Source organism: Monodelphis domestica, chromosome 5 (assembly GCF_027887165.1).
Source record: "Monodelphis domestica isolate mMonDom1 chromosome 5, mMonDom1.pri, whole genome shotgun sequence".
Lineage (NCBI taxonomy): Eukaryota > Metazoa > Chordata > Mammalia > Didelphimorphia > Didelphidae > Monodelphis > Monodelphis domestica.
In genome coordinates, this window is record NC_077231.1 from 72,234,911 (window position 1) to 72,258,329 (window position 23,419).

The following is a 23,419-nucleotide window of genomic DNA, read 5'->3' on the forward strand; positions in this document are numbered from 1 at the left end:
GAGTATCTTTGGTTTTATTCTGGGGTTTTGGTTATGTATGACTGCTTTTACAACAATGACTAATATGGAAGTGGGTTTTGCATGATAATAAGAACAAAAATTTTAAAAAATCAATCAACTATTAATAAGAGGAAAACAACCCTGAAATTTCACCTCATACCCTGCCTATTGGTAAGAATAATGAAAAATGGCAACAGTCAGCATTGAGGGGTGCTGGGAATTTGGACACTGTTGCTGCATTTGTGAATCACTATAATCATTCTGAAAAGCAATTTGGAATTAGGCAAAAACAGAGACTAAAATAGGCACACCTTTTGAACCAGTCTTCATTCTTGAGCTCACAGTCCAAGGAACCCATAATAAGAAGGAAGTTCTCATACACACCAAAAAACAAATAGCAGCATGTTTTGTGATAGTGAAGCACTGGAAACAAAGCAGATGCTCACCCACTGGGGAATGGCTAAACAAAGCATGGTCTGTGAATGGCACAGGGCAATACTGCACTATAAGAGATGATTTGTGTGATGAATATAGGGAAGTGTGAGAAGATCTCCATGTGAACTGATGCAGAGGGAAGAAAGCAGAGTTGAAAAGATGGTGAACACATAGAACACAACAACATAAATGGGAAGAACAATCACACAGAAAAAAAATCAAAAGTGAGCATCACAAAATGATAAAGAACAAACCTGGCTTGAAAGAGTGGCTGTGGGATGATCCATCTTCGTGGAAGGGGGAGGCCCATGTATTCGTAATGGTGGTTGAGCACTATGGCTGGTCTGCAGAGTACAAGATGAGAAGCAAAGTGTAAGAATATTGGAGAGCTGGGAAGGGGTCAGGCTGTGAAGAAATGAAAACATCAAACAATTTATATTTGCTGCTAGAGGTACAAGGGAGCCACCAATGTTTCCTGAGTACAGGGATATATCATCATGTGGGGGATGGATTCAAGTGGGGAGGGACCTGAGGCACAGGACCAAATAGGAGGCTATTGTAATGGTCTGGACAAGAGGCCATGAGGGTCTGAACTAAGGTGGTAAGTGAGCAGTAAAGAAATGATGGATTCTGAGGGACTTATGAGAAAGATACTATCCACATCCAGAGAAAGAACTGTGGGAGTGGAAACACAGAAGAAAAAAAACTGTTTGATCACATGGGTCGATGGGGATATGATTGGGGATGTAGACTCTAAACGATGATCACCCTAGTGCAATTATCAATAATATGGAAATAGGTCTTGATTGACACATGTAAAACCCAATGGAATTGCTTATTGGCTACAGGGGGAGAGGAGGGAAATAACATGAATAATCATGGAAAAATACCCTAATTAATAAAATAAAATAAAAAGAAATGATGGAAAATCAAAATGAATGGGTTAGATACATGGGGATAGTGAGAGGAAGGAATCAAGGATGATAATGAGGTTGCAAAGTACAATAAGAAGAAAGGTCTTCTAGACAGCAAAAATGTGACCGGAATGATGTTGGGTTTGGGGATCCAGGGGAGATAGCGAGAGACGTCTCTAGGATATCCAGTCTGAAAGGTCCACTAGCTAACTGGTGATTTGAGATTGGAGTTCAGAAGATAGACTAGGATGTATGTATAGATCTGGAAGTAACTGAATCCCTATTTGCTGCTGAAGTGTCTGAAATAGCATATAGAAAGAAAAGCGAAAAGGGGCCAACCAAAGCCTTGGAAGAAAGACACCCACAGTTACTGAGCATTAGTATATCGATGAGGAATCATCAAGAGACTGAGAAGGATCATACAGACAGGTGAGGAGCAAGCTAGCAAAGAAATGTGTCAAGAAAACCCAGAGAAGTTACCATTCCATTATAATCATCATAGTTATGTGCTAATTATATTTTAAAGCAATACTGGTTATAGTTGGGTGATAAAGTTGAAGGCCTAATAGAGGGGACTAAGAAGAGAATGAGACCCACAATGGATTGAGAGCAAGGCCTAGAGACAGGAGGTCTTGGGTTCAAATTTGACCTCATACCCTTCCTAGCTATGTAACCCTAGGCAAGTCACTTAACCTCCATTGCCTACTGGAACCTATACATAGTACTAATCCTAAAACACAAGATAAGGGTTTAAAAAAAAAACAAACCTGAGAGGAGAGGAAGTAGAGGCACTGAGTGTCACTAGCTTTTTAAAATAATTTATCTGAGAAAGGGAGGGAAGATAAAAGGTGATATTTAGCAATAATGGTGGAATCCAGTGAAGTCTTTTTAAAGATAGAGGAGACTTGGGCTTACTTGTAGAGAACAGAAAAGTAGCAAGCTGGCAGGGAAAAACTGAAGGTTAGTGAGCAAATGGGAATGGAAGAAGGGGCAGTTTGCTAGAGAAGTCAGGAGGGGATGAAATCAAAGGAAAATAAGTAAAGATGGAGAGAAAAAGGGAGCATAATACTGTAAAAGTTATCATTACATTATTATCATTATAGTTATATGATAATTATTATGCTTTAAAATCATGTACTGAAGCTGGGAAGGAGGAAGGAAAAGAGATACTAAGGCCAGATAAAAGGTAGTTGTTTGTTTTAAAACCATATTGGGTCTAGAAAAGAATTAAAAAATATTTAAGTTTGCCATTCAGAGTTGATAGACTGACAATCATGAAGATGGTGAGAAAGGTGAACTATGTGCATTTATCATCATCATTATTAGTATTAGTATGACTAACAAAACTTTTTTATATCATGTTTGATGGAGCTCGGAGAGAAATAATTCTGGGGAAAAGGACTATTCCACTATTATCCTTTTATAGTAAATATTTCATGGTTTATTGCACAGGTAGATAAAATAAGTTTTATAAGTGAATAATAGTATTAGCATTTGAGCTCAATGCTTTTATTAGCCCCATTAATTCATTTTTCTAATATTTGTTATGTGAGTTTGGATTGAAGTGATTTAAGGACACGCCATTATCCCACTCTTATTCTTTTATATTTAATGTTTTGTATAGTAGGAGGGAGGAAATAAGCATTTACTAGGTATCTACTATGTGCCAGGCACTGTGCTAAGTTTTACAAAGATTATATCTCATTTGACCCTCATAACAATCCCGAGAGGTCAGTGCTATTTTTATGCCCAATCAATACTGTGTATTGGTTCCAAAGCAGAAGGGCTAGGCAATGAAGGCTAAGTGACTGGCCCAGAGTCACACAGCTGAGGCCAGGTTTTAACCCAGGACCTCCCATCTCTAGGCCTGGCTCTCAATCCATTGAGCCAGCCCCACAGCTAGTAGTTATTGAGGTCAAATTTGAACTCCTGACTCCAAGCCCACCGAAGTCTTATTATCCAATAATCACCGGGCTTCTTTTCTCTCTTTGGATTTGAGGGAACAGAACAAAATGGTTCCTGGGAAGGATCCAGATAAGGGAGGAGACAGTCAGAAAGAATGGAGCCGCCATTAATAGGTTCGAATGTCAGCAGGCCCAGATGAACTGGTTCCTAGAAGTGGCTGCCAAGTCACTTGTTCAGTCAATGATCTCTGAAAGCTCAGGGCGAATCTGTTAAAAGCGCCACCTGGCTGAAGAAGAGCAAATGCTGTCCTGGTTTTCAAAGAAGGGGAAGAGGCTCTGCAGACTTCTGATTGGGGAGCTTGATTTCTAGCCCTGGAAGGAGAGGGAGGGCTCAAGGGCCCTTAGAAATGAACAGATGAACAGTGAGAACCAGCATGACTTCACCAAGGACAGGGCACGACCCAGCAGGATCATTTCATTTCGTTTTCGCCTACAGCAAGGGAAGGGAAGAAATGTTTATGAAGTGCCTACTAGGTGCCCATCACTGTGCTGAGCGCTTTGTGAAGGTTATCTCAATGATCCTTGCAAGAACGAGGGGAGGCGGGTGTCTAGGCTAACTCTACGGGGTAGCTCAGAGCAGTGCTGTGGAGTAGTGGATAGAATTCTAGAGTTAGAGTCCACTGGCAATGCTTACTAGATGTGGGATCCTGGACAAACCCCCTTGCTAAGCCGTAGCTTCTTCACCAGCAAAATGGGGATACCGGTAGTGCCCATCTCACAAGGTTGTTGTGAAAATCAAGTGAGATAATATATGTAATGTGCTTGGTCAACACTCATTATCTAAATACTAGCTATTATTACACTTAAATTTCTACAAAATTTAATTTTTTACATTTAATTTTTATCTTTTTTCTCAATTACATGTAAACAACATTTTTTTTAATTTGGAGTTCCAGATCCTCTACTTCCTTTGTTGAGAAGGCGGCAATTTGATAAAGACAACATATCTGTCATGCAAAACATTTCCAAATTAGCTGTGTTGCAAAAGAAAACACAGACTCGAACCCCCAAGAATAATAAAGAAAGTTGAAAAAGAATGCTTCAATCTGCATTCAGACTCTATCAGTTCTTTCTCTGGAGGTGGACGGTATTTTTCCTTCCAGGTCTTGGATCACTGCAGTGGCAAAATGCTTGGAAAAGTCTCTCAGGACTGGCCTCCATTGGCCTCGCTAAGCCTTATCTCACACACAGAGAATATACTCTGATCCATCCACACTGGCCCTCTTCCCACTCCTCACCCATAGTACAAGTCCTTCATCCATGTCTTTGGGCTTGATTGTCCCCTGGGCCTGGAATGCAATTCCTCCTTATCTTTGTCTCCTAGAATTCCTAGGTTCCGCCAAGGCTCAGCCAAGAACTTCCAAATAAGTGCTAGTGTCTTCTTGTATTTATTCTGTACATGCTTGCATATGTGCCTGTTGTCTCCCCCTGCTAGAGCATTAGCTCCTATAGCTCCTTATAGCATGGACTGTTTCAGTGTTTGGGACAAGGAGGCAGCTATGTGGCTCAGGGGGTAGAGTGATAGGCCTGGAGTCAGGAAGACCCAAATTTAAATCCAGCTCCAAACACTTCCTGGCTCTGTGACCCTGGGCAAGTCACTTAACTTCTGATTACTGGACAAAAAGGTCCACTGGAGAAGGAAATGGCAAACCACTCCAGAGTCCTTGCTAAGAAAACTCACGGGTTACAAAGAGTTGAATACAACTGAACAAGTGTTTAATAGTTCTTGGTAGATGGATCCTACTTAGGGAGGCAGAGTAGAAATACAATTGGGCATATTCACAGCCAGTTAAATGGGCAATCCCAAAGAATAATCATTAATGTTTCAATGTTCACTTAGAGGAAGGCTCCTAATGGGGCACCCCTAGGGATCTGTGCTTAGCTGATGGCCTGCATGTCTGTAAAATCTGAAGATGACATGAAACTTAGAAGGATATGACGATAACAATGGAGACTGTATCCCCAAATCTCAACATCAATGGGACAAATAAAATCCAATGAAACATATCTGACATATCTGTGGGCCAAATCTAATTCAATGGAGTTTAATAGTGAGACATATATATATATATATACACACACACATAAACACACACACACATGCATGGATCACTGGATCTGCAAAATGTCTGAAAAAGCCTCTCAGTGTTGGCTCCCACTGACCTAGCTAGTCTTATGACACGCAACCCACCTTTGCATACATGTGTATATATGTGAATATAAAAAATCAGCCCCCCAAAAGCACAGGATGTAGAAGATAGAATTAGGAAAAAAATTCCTGAGAAAGTTTTTTTTTTAGTGAACTGTAAAGGCAAGATGAATTAATAATATGACATGGTAGCAGAAAAAGAATGGCAAAGCCTTTGCTACCCTAGGCTCCATGGCGAAGCATGGCATCCAGACCATGAATGTGAACAAACGGCACCATTATTTTCTACTGTGGTCACATCACATGGGTTTAGTTAGGGCCGCCATGTTTTATGAGAACCCAGATGAGTTGGATCAGGTCCAGAAAAAGAAAACCAGCGCAGTGAGAGAACTGGAGTGCATGCCAAAGGAGGAGCAGCGGAACAAACTCCGGATGTTTAACTTGGAGAGGTGATGACCCCAAAGGGATAGCCCAGCTGCCTCTAAGTACCAAAGAGCTGTCATGTAGAAGATTTGCTCTTCTTGGCCCCAGGAGACAGAACTAGTGGAATTGGGTGGAAGTCAGAGGGAGGCAGGTTCAGGCTTGATGTGAAGACAAACTTCCTAACCAGGAAAGCTGTCTAAAGTGGAATGGGCAGTTCCAGGCATTACTGACAGACCAGGTGGCTGGTCCCTGGGAGAGGATGTTGTAGAAGGTTCCCTAGATCTGGTGTAACTTGGGCTAGCTGTTTTAGATAATTAAGACATATGCTAGGGGAAGCTAGGTGGCTCAGTAGAGAGCCAGGCCCAAAGATGAGAGTTCCTAGTTTCAAATCTGGCCTCAGACACTTCCTAGCACTGTGCTTTAGGTAAATCTCTTAACCCCAATTGCCTAGTCCTTACAGATCTTCTGTCTTAAAACCAATACTTGGTATCAATTCTATGACAGAACATAAGGGTTATTTAAAACAAACAAACAAAAACATGTCAGATGGTTTATATTTGACTTCTTTCATTTTGAAAGGGTTCTAACTTCCTTGCCCCATTGATATCTGTGTCATTCAAGATCCAGATTCAAGAAAGGATGCTTATGATACCTTACATGGATCTGTAATTTTCCTCTCCAACAGAGATGAAGATTACAACCATTAATAATTCCCCATTTGGATTCTTGTCAAAATCCCCATAAATTCCTCAGAAAGGATCCACCCAAAGTCCTGGAGAAACACCCAAAGTGCTGGAGGCCTACCTGTTTCCCCCTGCCTCCCAACATCATGAAGATACCATTGGAGTGCTTGGGCTATCTATGAGTCATCCCCTGCTCTCGCCACTAATAACCTACCTTCTTTTTGGTCAGACATTTTTTAAAGATTCCTTACCCTCTGTTTTTTGGTTCCAAGGCAGAAGAGTGGTAAGGCCTGGGCAATGAGGGTTAAATGGCCTGCCCAAGGTCATACAAGTACAAAGTGTCTGAGTTCAGATTTGAACCTTGGACCTCCAATTTCTAGGCCTGATGTTCTGTCCACTGAGCCACCCAGCTGCCCCAGGCCTACATTTCTTGAATGACATTCTTCATTCCAGATTTTCATGTCTCCTTATTTGCTATGTGTCTTAGTTTACTCAAACACATCATCAATCCAATCATCATATTGGATTGGATGGATCACACCACCAATACCAACCCATCAGCAAATATTTATTAATCACTTACTGTGTTCAAGGTATTGTGCTAAGTGCTGGAGATAGAAAGAAAAAGAAGAAATAGCCCCTACCTTTACAGAGCTTAACATTCTCATGGAGATGACAACATCCAGAGATAGAAACAAATAAAGAACAGATGCAAGGTAACCTTACAGGGGAAGGCACTAGCAGTAGGGGAAGAAGCCTCATGTGCCTTCCCATGACCCTGTTAGTGATACTCATTTTTAATTCTTCAGAGACTTGTTCATTTGTTTTAGTCATGTCCCACTCTATGTGACTCCCTTTGGGATTTTCTTGGCAGGGATACTGGTGGGATTTGCCATCTTCAGCTCATTTTACAGATGAAGAAACTGAGTTAGACAGGGTGATGTGACTTGCCCAGGGTCACATGGCTAGTGTCTGGCCCTGGATTGCCCAGTGCTCTATCTGCTGTGCCACCTCTCCTCCCCCTGGCTGCCTGGGAGTTACTGCCCTAAAAGTGAAATGACAGAAAGTGCCCATGAAGACCAGGACAGAAATGGTTGGGCAGCATTTACATAGTGGCCACCTCTGTAGTGTGTAATGAAAAAGAGCAATGGACAAACCAAATGACAAACAAGAGCTCCGTGGATCAAAAGTAGGTGCTTTGGAGGAAGCCTGTCATCTGTCAGAACCCTGAGTGGGTCCTAAAGCTCAGGGGAAGGATCAGCACGATCCACTGGGGCAAAGTTGCGAACAGGGACCTGGGTTCTCTGGCATTTGGTGTCTGTGTTCTCATCGGTACCAGGCACACAGTTAGGGTTTAATAGATGCCAGTGGGCTGACAGAGCATTGGAAGGCAAATGTCCATACAACATGTTCCATCTGCTCTTCCCAAGGGCTAGGTAATGCAACGTCTCCACGTATTAGATGAAGAAACTGAGGCTGGTCCTGTGCTGGCCACAGTCTCCAGCCAGGGTGTGTGAAGGAGGCCCCCAAGGCTAGAAGGTGCCACCTCCATCTCTCTCCTCCTCTGCCTCCAGGCCCTAGTGAGGACCACTTCCCTCCCAAGCCCGGCTCCGATCCCTCCACTTATCAGAACGCTCTCCCTCTCAAACATATTTGGCTGTGGGTGAGAATCCTCATCCCTCCAGTGCACCCTCAGGAGAACACCTGAGAACACACTTGATTTCATAATGTAGCACAGTCCCTGGCACAGTCAGTGCCTAATATATGTTTGTTAGACTGAATTTCCCTATTCTCCACCACCTCAGAAGAGCATCTGTTCTATTTACCTAGTAAAGCCTGATGGTACTGAAATAAAGGCTGAAATACAATGTGAAGGTTAATTTGATGACTGATTTTTTCTTTTTTTAAATGAAAGCAAGCAGAGATTGAAACAGGCAAAGGCTGTGAATAGTGGCAGTGCTTTAGAAGTTTCATGTTATTCTGTTTTAAAGCTTCCTGCTTGCTGCTATTTTCAGATAAATTAAAGGCCAGCCTTTATCAAATTCCTTCACCTCTCTGACTGGGGAGCTCACTTTGTTATTTTTAGCCCATGTGTTTATAAAAATATTTTTATAATTTATTGAAGTGTTTAAGCATTGCTCTTCCTAAGCCTTTATGTTTTACTGATAGTTGGTGAGAAATTTCTCACCTTTAAAGATTCAAAGCCCTAATTGCTTGGGTTCTGCTATTTCTTCCACCATCAAAACAAAGAAAGAAAATACCCACTGTTCTAAAGTTTATAATTACCGGGGACTTAGAATTCTGTGATTCTGATGGAAAAAGCAAGAGTGTTCCATGTGCAGCTCTTTTTTAAAAAACCCTTACTTTCTAGCTTAGAATCAATACTGATCCAAGGCAGAAGAGTGGTAAGGGCTAGGCAATGGGGGGTTAAGTGACTTGCCCAGGGTCACATAGTTCTAAGTGTCTGAGGCTATATTTGAATCGAGGACCTCCTGACTCTTGGCCTGAGGCTCTCTCCATTTTGCCCCTATAAAAAGGTCCCCCCCCCCACAAGTCTGCAAGGTAGGTAATTTAGTTATTATGACCACTTTAGAGATAAGGACACTGCAGTTTGGAGGTAGTGACTTATGTAAAAATAAATTATGATGAGCTAAATAAAATAAAATATTTAGCTGGAAAAAAACTGTTAAAAATATAGGTTCAAAACTTCTCAAAACTGTTTAACTTATCAATCAGGTTCAAACTGTTCAGATACTGTCAGATACTTTTGATAGAGGTAATCAAAAGTATCCTCAGTGATGAAGTGAAGCTCAAATGTGAACTTCCCTTCAGGGCCAGGTGCAAGGATGCTAAAGAGACTTATTATAAACATAAAATGTTTATTGAAATATATAAGGATAAATAAAGGATTTATAATTCTACAGGATTCTAAATCCACCCAATAAACTCCCAGGTTCTGCAAGGAACCACTTTTCCTCCCTGATCTGACTAACCCAAATTTATACTATCTAAATAAAAACTACCACTATTATCCTTATAAATCTTGATTTTGCTTCAAATTATAAAATAGCAAAGGCTGGCTGGTTGAATCTCAACAAGAATCCAGTTAGGACTCTGAGTCTTAACAGACTCGTAGTTCAAACCAAAAAGCAGGTTTTTCTTTGGTCTTCTCAGAGTTAATCTATAAAACCACAATAGATAGTCACTAGTGTTTTCCAAGTTGGGAAAGGAAAACACTGAGCTCCTTCAGATCTTTCCCTCAGACAGAGAGAGGCAAAGATGTTATTTCCTCCAGCCCTGAGAGTGTCTGCCAACTGCCAGAGAGCAACAACCAACTGCCAGAGAGAGTAGTAATTGACACAGAAAACCGGTTATAACTGTCACATCTGAAATTAACATGCTCTCTCAGCTCTGCTTCAAACTCCAGTTCTTTTCTCAAGCAGCCATTTTACTTCTTATCCCATAACTAATAAAACAATACTTATTTTCTAGTATCATCCTTACACTTGCCAAATGTCATAATACTACTAAGTGTTGGACCTAGGATTCAAACCCAAGTTTTCTGACACAAAGTTCATTTTCCTTTTAATTTCTTCTCTTTACTAGCTAGCAGTCATGCTGCATGGCACAGAAACTATGCCCCGGAGGCCTTGAGCTTCATTTACAACTGATCACAAAATCACAGATGGAGTCAGAAGGGACCTCAAAGACCATGCAACTACTTTATTTTATAGATGAGGAAATGGAAACTTCACACTGCTTCAAGTTCCTGTACAAATAAAAGAATGAAAAAAAGAGGGAAGAGAGTGGTACAGAGGAGGTGCTTGGTAAATGTGTACTGACTTTGGGCACACACCTGAAGTCTCCCACTCAGGAATCTTTTCCTAGATTTCCACACACATACCAAAAGTCTTAATTTTATCTTGCGGTTCCAGGGCACAAATTCTATGAAGAAAAAGAATCATATGTCTGAAGACTCAGAGGTGGCAACTGGCACATCTGTATCAATTTTAAATGGGAGGAAAACATCAAATATGGTAAAAGGGGAAGGAGAAAGGGAGTCAGGCCCCAAACACCTGATCTATAAAGAGACAGTTCCAAAGTTGTCCACATGATTGTCTGCAAAGATTTCCAAGATGCCACTGCCAGATGCAAAAGCTTATTGGTGGCCAAGTGGGGGTGGGCTGAGAGACATTAAAAACCCCTCACCACCAGCTGTCTAGATTTTAGCGCTAGCATTTAATCCTGCCAGCTCATGCATGAAGGTATTCAAGATACTTAGCAGGAGAAAAAAGCATAACTTCTTTTTAAAAATGGCTTTCATGGAGTTCTTGAATATGCTCAAAATGATTTACAATTATTGTTTTATTTGGTCCTTACAACCACCCTTGGGTGTGTGTGTGCGGCAGGTGCTAATATCCCTATTTTACAGATGTGGAAATCAAGGCAGACAAAGGTTAAGTGACTTGCTTAGGGTCATACAGCTAGTAAGTATCTAAGACTGCATTTGAACTTGGGTCTTTCTGATTGTATGCCCAGCATGCACTCCACCCACTGTGCCAGTAAAGTGCTTTGTAAATCTTCAAGTGTTAATTAATTAATTAATGTTAATTAATGTTATTGTATTATTATGTTATACTGTAAATGTCCATTTATTCCTTCCCAAGAAGATTTATTTTTGGGGAACTTCCCACATCATTTTGTTGGTTATCAGACACCCCTAGTACTCTACCTCCCAGTCAGATAAAAGCTTGTTTAAAAAACAAAAAAAATATCCTTCTCTTCTGTCTTAGAACTGATAGTATTGGTTCCAAGGCAAAGGAGCAGTAAGGGTTAAGCAACTGGTCACATAGCAAGGAAATGTCTGAGACCACATTTGAACCCAGGACCCAGGACCTACCATCTCTAAGTCTGGCACTCTATACACTGAGCTATCCCTAGGAGAATCTAATGATAAGATGAAATATGACAACTTGGTCTAGTAATATTATGTAAAAAATAGACTCGAATACAGGACTACAATCCCCACAAGCCTTTGCTCCACTTCCCCAGAATGCCTTGTAATCTCACCTGGGCTGAGATCGAGAAGGTAGTTAAGCTGGTGGCAAAGGTCTTGTGGGGTCTCTTGGACTTCCGTTTGGGGCAGGTGTGGCTTTTTTTCATAATGTAGGTGAGGTTGTGTCTAGGCCTCTCTATGGCCTGGACACGTGTCTCTTATCCTGTATTTTCTTTAATCCTTAATCTTCAATAAACCTCTAAAAATATAATACTCCTTGCAGAGAGAAACTAATTTCTACCTGCCTCAGATGCCTCAGTCTCCCATATTCCCTAAATTTTAATCTTTACAGTTATAAGAACTCATATTTATGGGAGAGCCAAGTGGCACAGTGTACAGGGTGCCAGGCCTGAAGTCATATCTGGGCTCAAAGACTTCCTAGCTGTGTGACCCTGAGCAAATCATTTAACCCTAATTGCTTAGCCCTTACTGGTCTTCTGCCTTGGAACCAATATTTAATATCAATTCAAGAAGGAAGGAAGGAAGGGGGGAAGTCAATGTTAATATAGGATTAATCTTGTAAACAAGTTGACAGAATAGCTTCCATTAGGGGGGCAGCTGGATGGCTGTGAATCGAGAGCCATGCCCAGAGACTAGAGGTCCTGGGTTCAAATCTGGCCTCAGACACTTCCTAGCTGTGTGACCCTGGGCAAGTCACTTGACCTCCATTGCCTAGCCCTGACCACTCTTCTGTCTTGGAGCCAATACACAGTATTGATTCCAAGACAGAAGGTAAAGGTTTAAAAAAAAAAAGAATAGCTTCCATTAAAGTGTATTTCTCCAAAGAAGGGTGGCTCATAAAGGCATCTTATAAAGCCCTTTGTCCCCTTCTTATCTCAAGGTGCTGCATGGAAAGGACATTCCTGAAGAAACAGTGAGCTTCTCTGAAGTTCTCTACCACAATAAGCCAAGGAGGGGGTTGTTATTAATCAATCACAAACACTTGTGGATAGAGACACTATATACTCTGTGACAGATTTAAGTGATAGATCAAATACTTATTCATGCCAGGAAGTGAAATCCACACAATTGGGCTTGACAGAAACATGAAGAGCTCTCCAGATGACAACCCTTTGGGAGAGGAAGCAATCAGAAAGTGGAATATCTTAGACTCAACTAGCTGTTGCATCAGTCAGAAAGGTTGTGCTGACAAATGGCTACCAGGCATGGAATGAGGATTTACCACTTGGAAACAGGTGCAAAACCCAGAAGATGGTTCTGTAGACAGTTATTTACACACACTGGCCACAGGGCTCACTTCTGAGTTCCTATTCTGCAATGGTCAGTCCCTGGCACACACTTTACCCTTTTCATATCTGAGATCTTGGTCAGATCTTTGGGGATATTCTACTTCATTGAGGAAAAAACAAACAAACCCCAAACTTTCAGCTAAGACTCACTAAAGTTGACCCAATTATTGCAACCATGTAAGTAGTTCAATTCAGCTAAAATCAACATCTATTAAGTACTATGTGCCTTTAAAAGACTAGGGGTGGTGGTGGAAGACATATGCTCAGATAAGGGTAAAATGAATTAGAATGTGATGAGTGCAAAGGAGAGTTCCAGACTAAGTGCTGTGAAGGAATCTGAAGAGGCAGAAATCACTTTAAGCTGTGTGGCTCAGGGAAAACCTCAAGGAGGAAGGGAAACCACACAAGAAGAAAATGGCTTTCACTGGTGGACCTGGGAAGGAAATAGAGCCTACATGATTTCATGTAGGAAAGGCCAAGATTCAGGAAAAGCTAGTCATTCATTTTGGATGGGAAGTAAAGAATATGAAGACCATCCCATCTGGATTTCTTCCCTAGCCGGGGAACCACGACATGACTTGGGTAACCATCAACAAACATTAAACACTTATTATGTACTGGGAGATAAGCTAATTTCTGAGGTACAAAGACAAAAGGAAAACAAACTGCCCTTGCCTTTAAGGAGCTTATCAGGAGACAACATGGACACATATGAGTGGGATAAAAAACATAAAATGTAGGAAAGGGAGTTTTAGGGAGGTGGAGACAGTACCTTGTAGGGGAACCAAGAAAGGCTTCTTGTACAAGACGGTATTTGCACCGAGTATTGAAGGAAACTAGAGATTCCAGGAGGCAGAAGCAACAAGGGAGAACATTTCTGGCCTGGGGACAGTCGGTAGAGAGTTGAAGAGACACACAATGGTGCTCTATGAGTAAGGAGCAAGGATTGGGCCAGTCTGGCTGGAATGAAGAGCTCAGAGTGTAAGGAGATGGACTCAAGGATGTAGAATGAGATAGATATTTTGGATATGGTCAAATTGGGAATTTGTTTTGGTAGACTAGGCATATTTGTCACAAGAGTTTTGTACTTTTCTTTTTTCCACTGCAGTGGTGGCTGGGGAATGGGAGCTTTGGGGATGGCGGGGGAGGAAAAAAAACTGCTTATTTCAAAGTTTTTATTTTTAAAGGAACCTAGAAAGGCAGAAAGGTCCAGGTTGTCAATCAGAGAAGATGTAAGAGGAAGTTACTGGGGTTTATTAAGTCAGGGGTAACATAAGGAAGATTATTTTCTTATCTGGGTGAAGAGTTGATTGAAGAAGGAAGACATCACAGGCAAAGAGGCTTATTATAATACTGTAGGCAGGAGGTAAGAGAGGTCTGAACTAGATTAGGGGCTGTATAAGTAGAGAGGAGGGGTGTGTGTGTGTGTGTGTGTGTGTGTGTGTGTAAGAGAGAGAGATATTATCAAGGAAGAAAAGACTCGACAACTGATTGAATATGGGGAGTGTGGGAGCAGAAAGCCCCAAAGGTGACTCTGAGGTCTCTCGACTGGGTGACTGGGAAGTTGGTGGTGCCATAAAGAAGAAAGGAGGGAGGAGGTTCTTAGGAAGAGCAGTTTTTGTGGAAGAAGTGAACTAATTCCATTTTAGACATGTTAAATTTGAGGGAAAGATGGGATAAGTGGGTAAAGATGTCCAGGAGGCAGGTGGGAATGTGAGACTGGAGTCACAGGGAAGAAAGTGGGAGTAAGAAGTGATCCCAGAAATCATGGAAGTAGATACACTTGCTCAGGGTAGAGAGTTGGAGAGAAGAGAGAGAGAACCCAAGGCAGAAGATTGATAGTCATGGGGTTGGGAGGGAGAAGATGAAACCGTGAAAGAAATCGAAATCGAGAACCTTCAGTAAGATGACTCAGCGAACTGGGAAGGTGATGGCACAGAAGCCAAAGGAGGTGAGATTATGTGGATGGGGTAGGCATCAACAGAGTCAATATAGCAGACAGGTTGGGGAGGTTAAAGCATGAGAAAAAGCCACTGGATTTGATAAATTTATGAAAATGGAAAGTCTTTGGTTCAGGAAAACCCCAACAAACTTGTTGGAATTCAATAACAACTGGAACTCAACTAACCACACTGCCATAAACTATGCTGTGTGAAGATGACCTCTATTCAAAGCAAAAATGCAGACTACAAGGGTAGGAAGAATAAAAGCTCAACTCTGACAACTCTTCCTTCCAAAGGAACTCAATTTGGAGTTGTTGTTTTTTGAGGAAGAAAACTTTCATTTATGCAACAGCCAATATGGTTGCAGCATATGGAGGAACAACCAGCCCTTCTCAAAAGTAATCACTACAAATTCAAGGACGCAAGGCACTGAGCAGGGACCAGATTTCAGTCTTGACAGCCAGCTTCACTAATACCAAGTCACTTAAAAAAAATAACCTCTAACAGTTCATATAGGCTAACTGCCCCAAACACAAACACCTGCCTTAAAAGTGAGAATAGTTAAAAATGCAGATTTGCTCACCATTGCTTCCAAGTATAAATATTATCTGTCAAGGGAAGGAGATATAAAAGCCCAAGTGGTTTCCTTTACATGCAGCACTGAAAAATTCAGAACTAGGCATTTCTATATTTACAGAAACACTGAATGTGAAGTTCAAGACTTGCCATGAAACCTTAAGGGACCTGTGCATGGCATTTAAATGGGCAGTAAACCCTTTTTTGGGTCAGCAGGAAGCTCGTGATGGGTTCACAGTCCAAGTGATAGAAGCCCTTTTCTGTGAGAGCTTCAGTAGTAATTTCCTGTGTGAAAGCTCACGGCTGCTCTTGCATTCCTCAAGTTACATTTCTTCTCATCTCAGAGGATGGGGCTCTTCCACAGGAAGAGGAAGGAACCAGTTGTTACTGGATGTGTGGGCTGATATCTGTTGGGCATTTTCTGCATGCCTCAGTATCAGCTGTGAGAACTGGGGATACGGCTTGGCTTCTTAGCCCTAGGACAATATTACTCCTATGAGCACGAGGTCACCGTTTACAAGTACAGTATCTCAGGAAGTTGGGAGGCAGCAATGTTACCTGGAACGTCTACACCTCCAATTCCCAGAAATGTGCTAATTTTCTAAAGGAAACACTAAAAAGGAATGACTTAATTTGGCCCATAAAGAACAGGTTTTTATATATTTCCTTTGTAAACATTGATTTCTTTGGAAAAGTCTCCATCTGTGAAAAAGTTTAGATCCTAAGTCACCTCTGTTGACAACGTCAGGGAAATAAGATATTTCAGTGCCTAATGAATGAGTGAATCAAATTGTTCTATAAAATGTCACTTAATGAATAACAAATAATTTCTGTTAGAAGTTGCCTTTTTTCTTTCTCTCAAACACTGATATGAACAGAAATGAAACATCTTGGGATACATAAAACATAAACCACTTGGATCATTAAAATCTTAATTTTTATAACTAAAAATTGTTGTAGCTTTAATTTGTACATTGGTATCCTTAAGGCCTAGCACAATGCTTACTAAATAAGTGATTAATAAATATTTATTGTCTGATAATTACATTATTGTTTCATAATACACCATCCCTTTCAATAGTTTTCATCACTGAATTATGTGCTGATTCAAGAACATTTAAAAGATATTAAAGAAAGCCATCCCAACAATCAAAGGTGGTTCAGTAGAATGGGCAACTTGGGGGAGATGGTGAACTCTCTCCTCATCACTAGAGAAGGCAGAAGCTTGGGGACCTTATGAAGTTGGGTTTTTTTTTTTAGCATTTATGTAACTGTACTGTAATATAAACTGGATTTTTTGGTAATTCTGTATATTTTATGCATTTAAAAATATTGTTCTGGAATGCTGTCAAAGGGATTCATGATACAACAAAGGCTAAGAACTCCTGGTCAAGTATGGTTTGGACTACAAGGGGTTTTGAGGGCCCTTTCACTTCTGAGATTCGGTAACTCTAAGGTTCGGAATGAGCTAATAACCCCCCTAAGTTTTCTTACTTTACAGATTTTTATATTGAAAACCAAACAATATCCACCTGCACGTCCTCAAGTCACAAGGCCTGGTATTTTTCTAATGTGCACCCAGAGGTCTATTTCTTGAAAGAGCCCAGAGCAGCCAAACAGTAAATGGTTTTATGGCATGTTTCATTATGGCGTCAGGAGTTTAGTTTTCATTTGTTTTTTTTTGTTTGTTTTCTTTTTTTCACTTAAATTGCTCAGGTGGATCTTTATATGAATATTCAATTTGGGAATGGGGGAGGAGGATGTTTCTAGAGGCTTAGGAATCTTATTAAAATACATTTTTAAAAGTCCTGATAACTTTTTTTTTTACATAACCTTCATTTCAGAATATATTCCCTTCCCTTGTAAATTCTTCTTTTTCCTTTAAAAAAAAAAACGCTTATCTTCCATGTTAGAATTAGTTGTGTGTATTGGTTCCAAGACAGAAGAATGGTAAGGGCAAGGAAGCAGGGATTAAATGACTTGCCCAGGGTCACCCAGTAAGTGTCTGCAGTCAGATTTTAACCCAGGACCTTCCAGTCTCTAGACCTAGTTCTCAATCCACTGAACCACATAGCTGCCCTCTCAATTTGGATTATTCAAAGAAAGTAAAAAAGAAACAAAAATTGGGGAAAAAAAGTCATAATAATGATGGCTAACATTTACATAGTATTTTAAGGTTTGCAAAGCACTTCACATATATCTGGCCTTTTGAATCTCGCAACAATCCTGTGAGGTAGGTGTTATCATTATCCTTGTTGTACAAATGAGGACACTGAGGCCAACAGCAGGTAAATGACTTGCCCAAGATCATACAACTAGTAAGTCTTTGAGGTGCTCATTGACTAGAAAATGATTAAACAAATTGTGGGATAGGAATGTAATATTATTCTGGTAAAAGAAACAATGAATATAAGAATTCAGAGAAACTGTGGGAAGATTTATATGAACCGATGCAGAATGAAGTAAGCAGAACCAGGAAAACATATCCAAAGACTACAATAATGCAAAAAGAATACGAGACGAAAATGGAACCTTGAGAAACTATATGATGACAAATCTTTGTCCCAGAAAACAGATGATTAAACAAACCTCCCTCTGTTTGGTAGAGAGGTATAGAATTACGGATACAGAATGAATGTTGCATTCACATTGTGATTACCTTGGCTTTAGGCCTTGTTTAACTCTTTTCCTCTGTCACAAGGCTGAACTCACTTTGGGGCAAGGGTGGCTTTACACCCCACCGTGATATAAAAACAAAAAGAATCAAAACTTGAATCGTAAGCCTTTTTTGCTTAAATCTGCCATTAAAAAAAAAATCTTAACCATTTCAGAAGTGAGAAGTTAAAAAAAAAAACTATTCCAAACTAATATGAATAATCCTGATTTCACTCATAGTCCATTTTGGTTTTTCTCATTTAAATGAACTAACATTTGACATTGAGGCTTGCAATTTTTATTCTACTGACAAGAATCATGGGGCAATAGTAAGATATTGGGCAGGAAGGGACCAAGGGCTCCATTCCCAGTTCTGTCTGTAACAGTTTGTGGGACCGGAGGCCACTCACTTAACCTAAGTGGTATTTGTCATTTTGTTTACAGTAAGCCTCTAGGAACTGATTCCACTTCCTGAGCTCCTTAATTAACTCTGACAAAGCACAGGGCAATGGACTCCAGTCTGGGGATCCTGGTGAGCCCCAGCTCTGCTGCTTCTACCTATATGTCCCTGGGCAAGTCACTAGCCGCTCTGTGCCTCAGTCCCTCAGCTACAGAAGGGCAGCGTTTGTCTAAAGGGCCTCAAAGGGCCCATCCAAGCCTTAGTCTACGATCTTCTGACCAGGGCTGCAGCTGCCTCACTTACAGAATGAAGGACTTGGACCAGATGAGCCTCCTCCTGGCTCTACTGCTCAGGGATTCGGTGTATCCCTATATTTAGTTTCTCTCAAATACTTCGCAGTGAAGGGGGCAGCTGGGTGGCTCAGTGTATTAAGAGCCAGAGATAGGGATCCTGATTATTGGCCTAGAGGTTCTAGGGTTCCAAGCTAAAGAAAACTGAGCTCCAGAGGGGGCCCCAACAGGTAGAGAAGGGCAGAATAGGGATTCAAACACAGATCCTGGGGCTCCAAGCATGGTACTTTCCCCACTACCTTCTCCAGTTGCATAAATGACAAACTTTTGAGCAACTTATAAGTATCTTGTCCCACCTGTGACCATTTAAACAAAAACCTCACATGTTTTAGTTGTGTGATTCTTCTTGACCCCACTTGGGGTTTTCTTTGTAAAGATCCTAGAGTGGTTGGCCATTTCCTTTTCTAGCTCATTTTACATATGAGGAAACTATAAGTGGGGTAAGTGACTTGCCCAAGGCCACACAGCTAGTGTCTGAAGTCAGATTTGAATTTAGGAAGGTGAGTCTTTCTGACTCAAGGCCCTGTGCTCTATCTGCCCCAAACCTAATATGACAAAATCCCAATTCTGAATCCCCTTGCTTGTGACACTCGGGGGAACCATCACAACCCTATGAAAACTGCCAGGACTGTGAACAATGGTTCTTATTGACTTTAACGCATGAGAAAAGGAAGTAGGGGGCATGTAGGGACAATAAATACCATTTCAATTTTATTTTCAAGGTTATAAATTTTAATTTTGGGACATTTAAGTTTGCATACACTATGTTCTTTCAAGTAAGTCTTTCCAAATCTCTGCTTACATAAGCAGTTGAGAACTGGAATAGCACAGGACTAGTTATGCAATGTTGTCTAGTAACCAGGATATCCTGTTGCCACAACAACCACAACAGCCACTGAAATATTCTCTTTGTATTTATAAGTTTGCTTTGTCTACACATCTATTTTGTCAATAAATTAATATTTTTCAGGTAGTGTATAGCCTGGCAAAACCTGCCCCAGAGCCAGGAACCTTCTCTTCCTAACAATGGGACAAGGCTAGATCTTTCAAAAAATGAAACCACCTGAGAGATGAACACTGAATGTTCATCGGCCAATGGGGAAGAGAATGGCTTTAATTGGCTTTTCCAGGGAAGGGAGAAAAGCACAGTTTTTTGAATCCAGGAGGACATCTGCAAGGTCCTTTGCATTCTCAGATCCTCCATGCAGAGTTAAACCCTCTTCTCCAGTTAAAGAGAATTACAGAAAGTGCTCACAAACAAGTGCTTTCAGGCACATGTTTCTTGGTTTCCTTTTAGTTCTGGACAGACTACCTATAACTTAGCTTAGGAAAGAGCATTGGTATAATTGAAGTTTTTTTTTTTTAACTTAATTAGAATCAATACTAAGTATTGGTTCCAAGGCAGAAGAGTGAACTTCTGGCCAGGCAATTGGGATTAAGTGATGGGCCCAAGGTCACACAACTAGGAAGTATCTGAGGTCAAATCTGAACCCAGGATCTCCCATCTCCCAGCCTGGTTTTCTATCCACTGAGCCACCTCGACGCCCCTTATAATTGAGTTTGATAATATTTTTATTTCTACGAAGGCTTGTCTCCAGCATTTATCAACATAGTAATGATAATGGGGAATAATCAGGAAGATATACCTCCCTGAATCCAAATCTGGCCTCAGGCTGTGTGAGCCTGGGCAAGTCACTTAACCCTGTTTGCTTTAGTTTCCTCCTGGGTTAAATGAGCCTGAGGAATTGGCAAAACCCTTCAGTATCTTTTCCAAAAAAACCCCAATGGGGTTGCAAAGAGACAGAAACAACTGAAAAATGACTGAATGACAATGATTATGGACTAAGCTTCTTTAAAACCCTGCAAACTCACCATAATTCACCAACATTTGTCCTAGAATCAATACTGTATATTGGTTTCAAGGCAGAAGAGAGGTAAAGGCTAGGTAATGGGGGGTTAAGTGACTTGCCCAAATTTGAATCCAAGACCTTCCATCTCTGGGCCATTCTATCCACCATGCTACTTAACCGCCCCTTAAAACTAAGTTTTAACTTTAGGGGCAGTGAGGTGGCTTACTGGATCAATCAGTAGGCCCAGAGATGGGAGGTTTCAGGTTCAAATCTGACCTCAGACACTTGGTGACCCTGAGTAAGTCACTTAATTGCCATTACCAGGCCTTTATCATTCTTCTTCCTTAGAACTCATACTCAGTATAATTTCTAAGACAAAAGGTAAGGGTTTAAAAAAAATTAACAGAATACCTGGCCCACTAAAAATAATTTTCTCCTGAAATAATCATTTTTATTTATTATAGGATATATGCAGAGAGGCATTGTTCATAATATATAATAGTTTCTAAAAAGAATACCCCAAGTCTCAATGTGTACAATTCTCTTTTTGTGTTGCCAAAATTGTGAGTCTGTTTTTGCTTAATCACATGACAAATACTGAAAACTTGTTAATAAATGAGGATTTTGTAGCATGTTTGGTGACAAAGGAAAATTGATAAGTTGCATCATTTATGACTCCTAGAAATTTTAATGCCATGTTAATGTTCAAGATAAAAAAGAAAATAATTTTGTTTTCAACCTAGAACAATGGCATTAATCAAACCTAAATTTACTTCAATGTTTTTGTTTTAATGAAAGAGGCCACGTGTACATAAGGTGTACTTGCATTAAATTTCTTTTGTCTGGAACTGAAATGTCGTCATTAATTATATTGATAATAGAAGCACTGAGTCCAGAATGATGGAGATTACAAGCTCACTACGCACTTCCCAGGACAGATCACTTCTAGAATACAGGGGATCCCAAATCTCAGTACAGCTTCACTTCAGAAGTATAAATGCTACAAAATGTGCCAAAAAAAAAAAAGGCATTTGAGAGGTTAATTCTGTAACTCAGAAAGACTGTTGACTAGAATTCCACCTATGGTCTTGTGCTATAGGCATCACTCTGGATGATATCTGGACTTTGTGAAAGCTTTCACCAGCCTCTGTTGACAATGGTGACAGAATGTATTTGTAACAGAGCCTTTAGGGTCATTCAAAGAACAAGGCTTTAATGCAGATGGGACAGTTTGGAAATGACACCCCCCCCCCCTGAAAAAGTCTACTAGAGATGGATCAGAAGCGCCAGGGGACCCAGCAACAAGGCCTCCTCTTTGGGTCCAAAACCGTCATACACAAAGTGCCTGAACGGCAAGGTGACCCAGGATATTAAGCTCCACTATCAAATTCCTCTGGGCTTTTCTCTAAACCTCCTCAGTTCCCTCAACCAATTGAATCTTGATCCCACTGTGGGAGGCGCCCGGGACATAGAAATGAAAGTGAGAACATCCCTGCCCTCAAGGAGTTGACTAGTCAACTTAAAGGATCCCTGTACACACTGAAGTCTAGTCTATGTCTAGTTGACATAAGCAACACTGACCTAGATGAGCACATAAAAAAAGCAACGGAGAGTGGAGAACACCAGCAGCTGGAAAGATGGAGAAAGGCTTCATCTAGAAGTGGCTGTTGTGCTTAATTTGAAAGAGAAAAAAGGATTCGAAGAGGCAGAGGTAAGGAGTGTGGATGTTCCAGATGTGGGGGCCACCGGGGGCAAAGGAGATGGATGGGGTTGTGTGCACGTGTGCGCATGCAAGCACTACCCAAACTTTCTTCTTCTCCGAGACCCACAGAGATGCTAACCCCCACGCTCCCAGTTTCTTTTTAAGATAACACATGGGTATAGTTAAGGAGAGAGAAGTTGCCATCAATTGTAGCTTGGTCCTGTAGGCAGGCCTAGAAATAACATTAAATCAGGTGATCAAATAGGAAATTTAGGAATACGATTTCTTACCCATGGTAACAAAGAAAAGACAGACGTGATCTTATCCTAACAAAGAAATCTAAGTGATTCCAATTGGCTAGTAACTCCTTTTTAAAATCCTCCTCTGATGAGCTATATTTCTCAGAAAACCCTCTGTTCTCCAAAAAGTCAAAGAAACATTGCCCTTTCTGAGCTCCTCCATTTCCCTCAATGATTTGGTTAGAGTCACATGCAAAGTTAACACTAAAAAAGATTTAACCCAATGACGCCAAAGCATCAATAAATTCCTTTTACAATTTTTTTTAAATGGCCCGTGGAAGGGAGAAAGGAAAACAAAGTCTTTAAAAAATAAAGAGAAATGTTAAAGTACCAATTAATAGACTAAGAGAGCCTACTAGTTTCAAGTCATTTCCTTTCATTTTTCTAGTCAGCTGTCCCATGATGTGCTTAAAGGATCCATGTACACACTGAAGTTTAAAGCGAAGCAGTTTAGGAAACAAATTCTGAAACTTTACAAGAGCCATAATTATTTTTAAGTGAGGTTTCATACCTCTAGGGAGTGAGTGAGCAGTAAAATAAACAAAATCAGCATTCTTGACTTGTTTCCTGAGGACAAATCGCCATTTAAGAGATGGTGGCACACCATTTACCCATATAAGTCTTCAGCATGGATGTCTAATCTCCGTTCAGAGGAGGCCCAATTTACAGCTAATGGTTCTGGGGACACAATGTTGACCAAACCATTCCCCACAGCAGCAGGGCGCTGGGGGCTCTGCTTGAGTTTTACTCTGGTTTTTTCACTTCCCACT

The 23,419-nt window shown here is 40.7% G+C and overlaps 1 protein-coding gene across 9 annotated transcripts in view; it reads right to left on the reverse strand.

Moving 5' to 3' along the window:
• Nucleotides 1–23,419, reverse strand: part of POC1B (POC1 centriolar protein B) — a 92,117-nt gene that overhangs the window by 16,568 nt on the left and 52,130 nt on the right. For all 9 annotated transcript variants that reach the window (XR_001624725.2, XR_001624724.2, XM_056798620.1 and 6 more), the window contains one exon: nt 690–779. Coding sequence is in view for 7 of the 9 variants with exons in the window: in XM_056798620.1 (XP_056654598.1) it covers nt 690–779 (90 nt within the window). In the remaining 2 variants the exon portion in view is untranslated. The remainder of the gene's footprint in view (nt 1–689; nt 780–23,419) is intronic.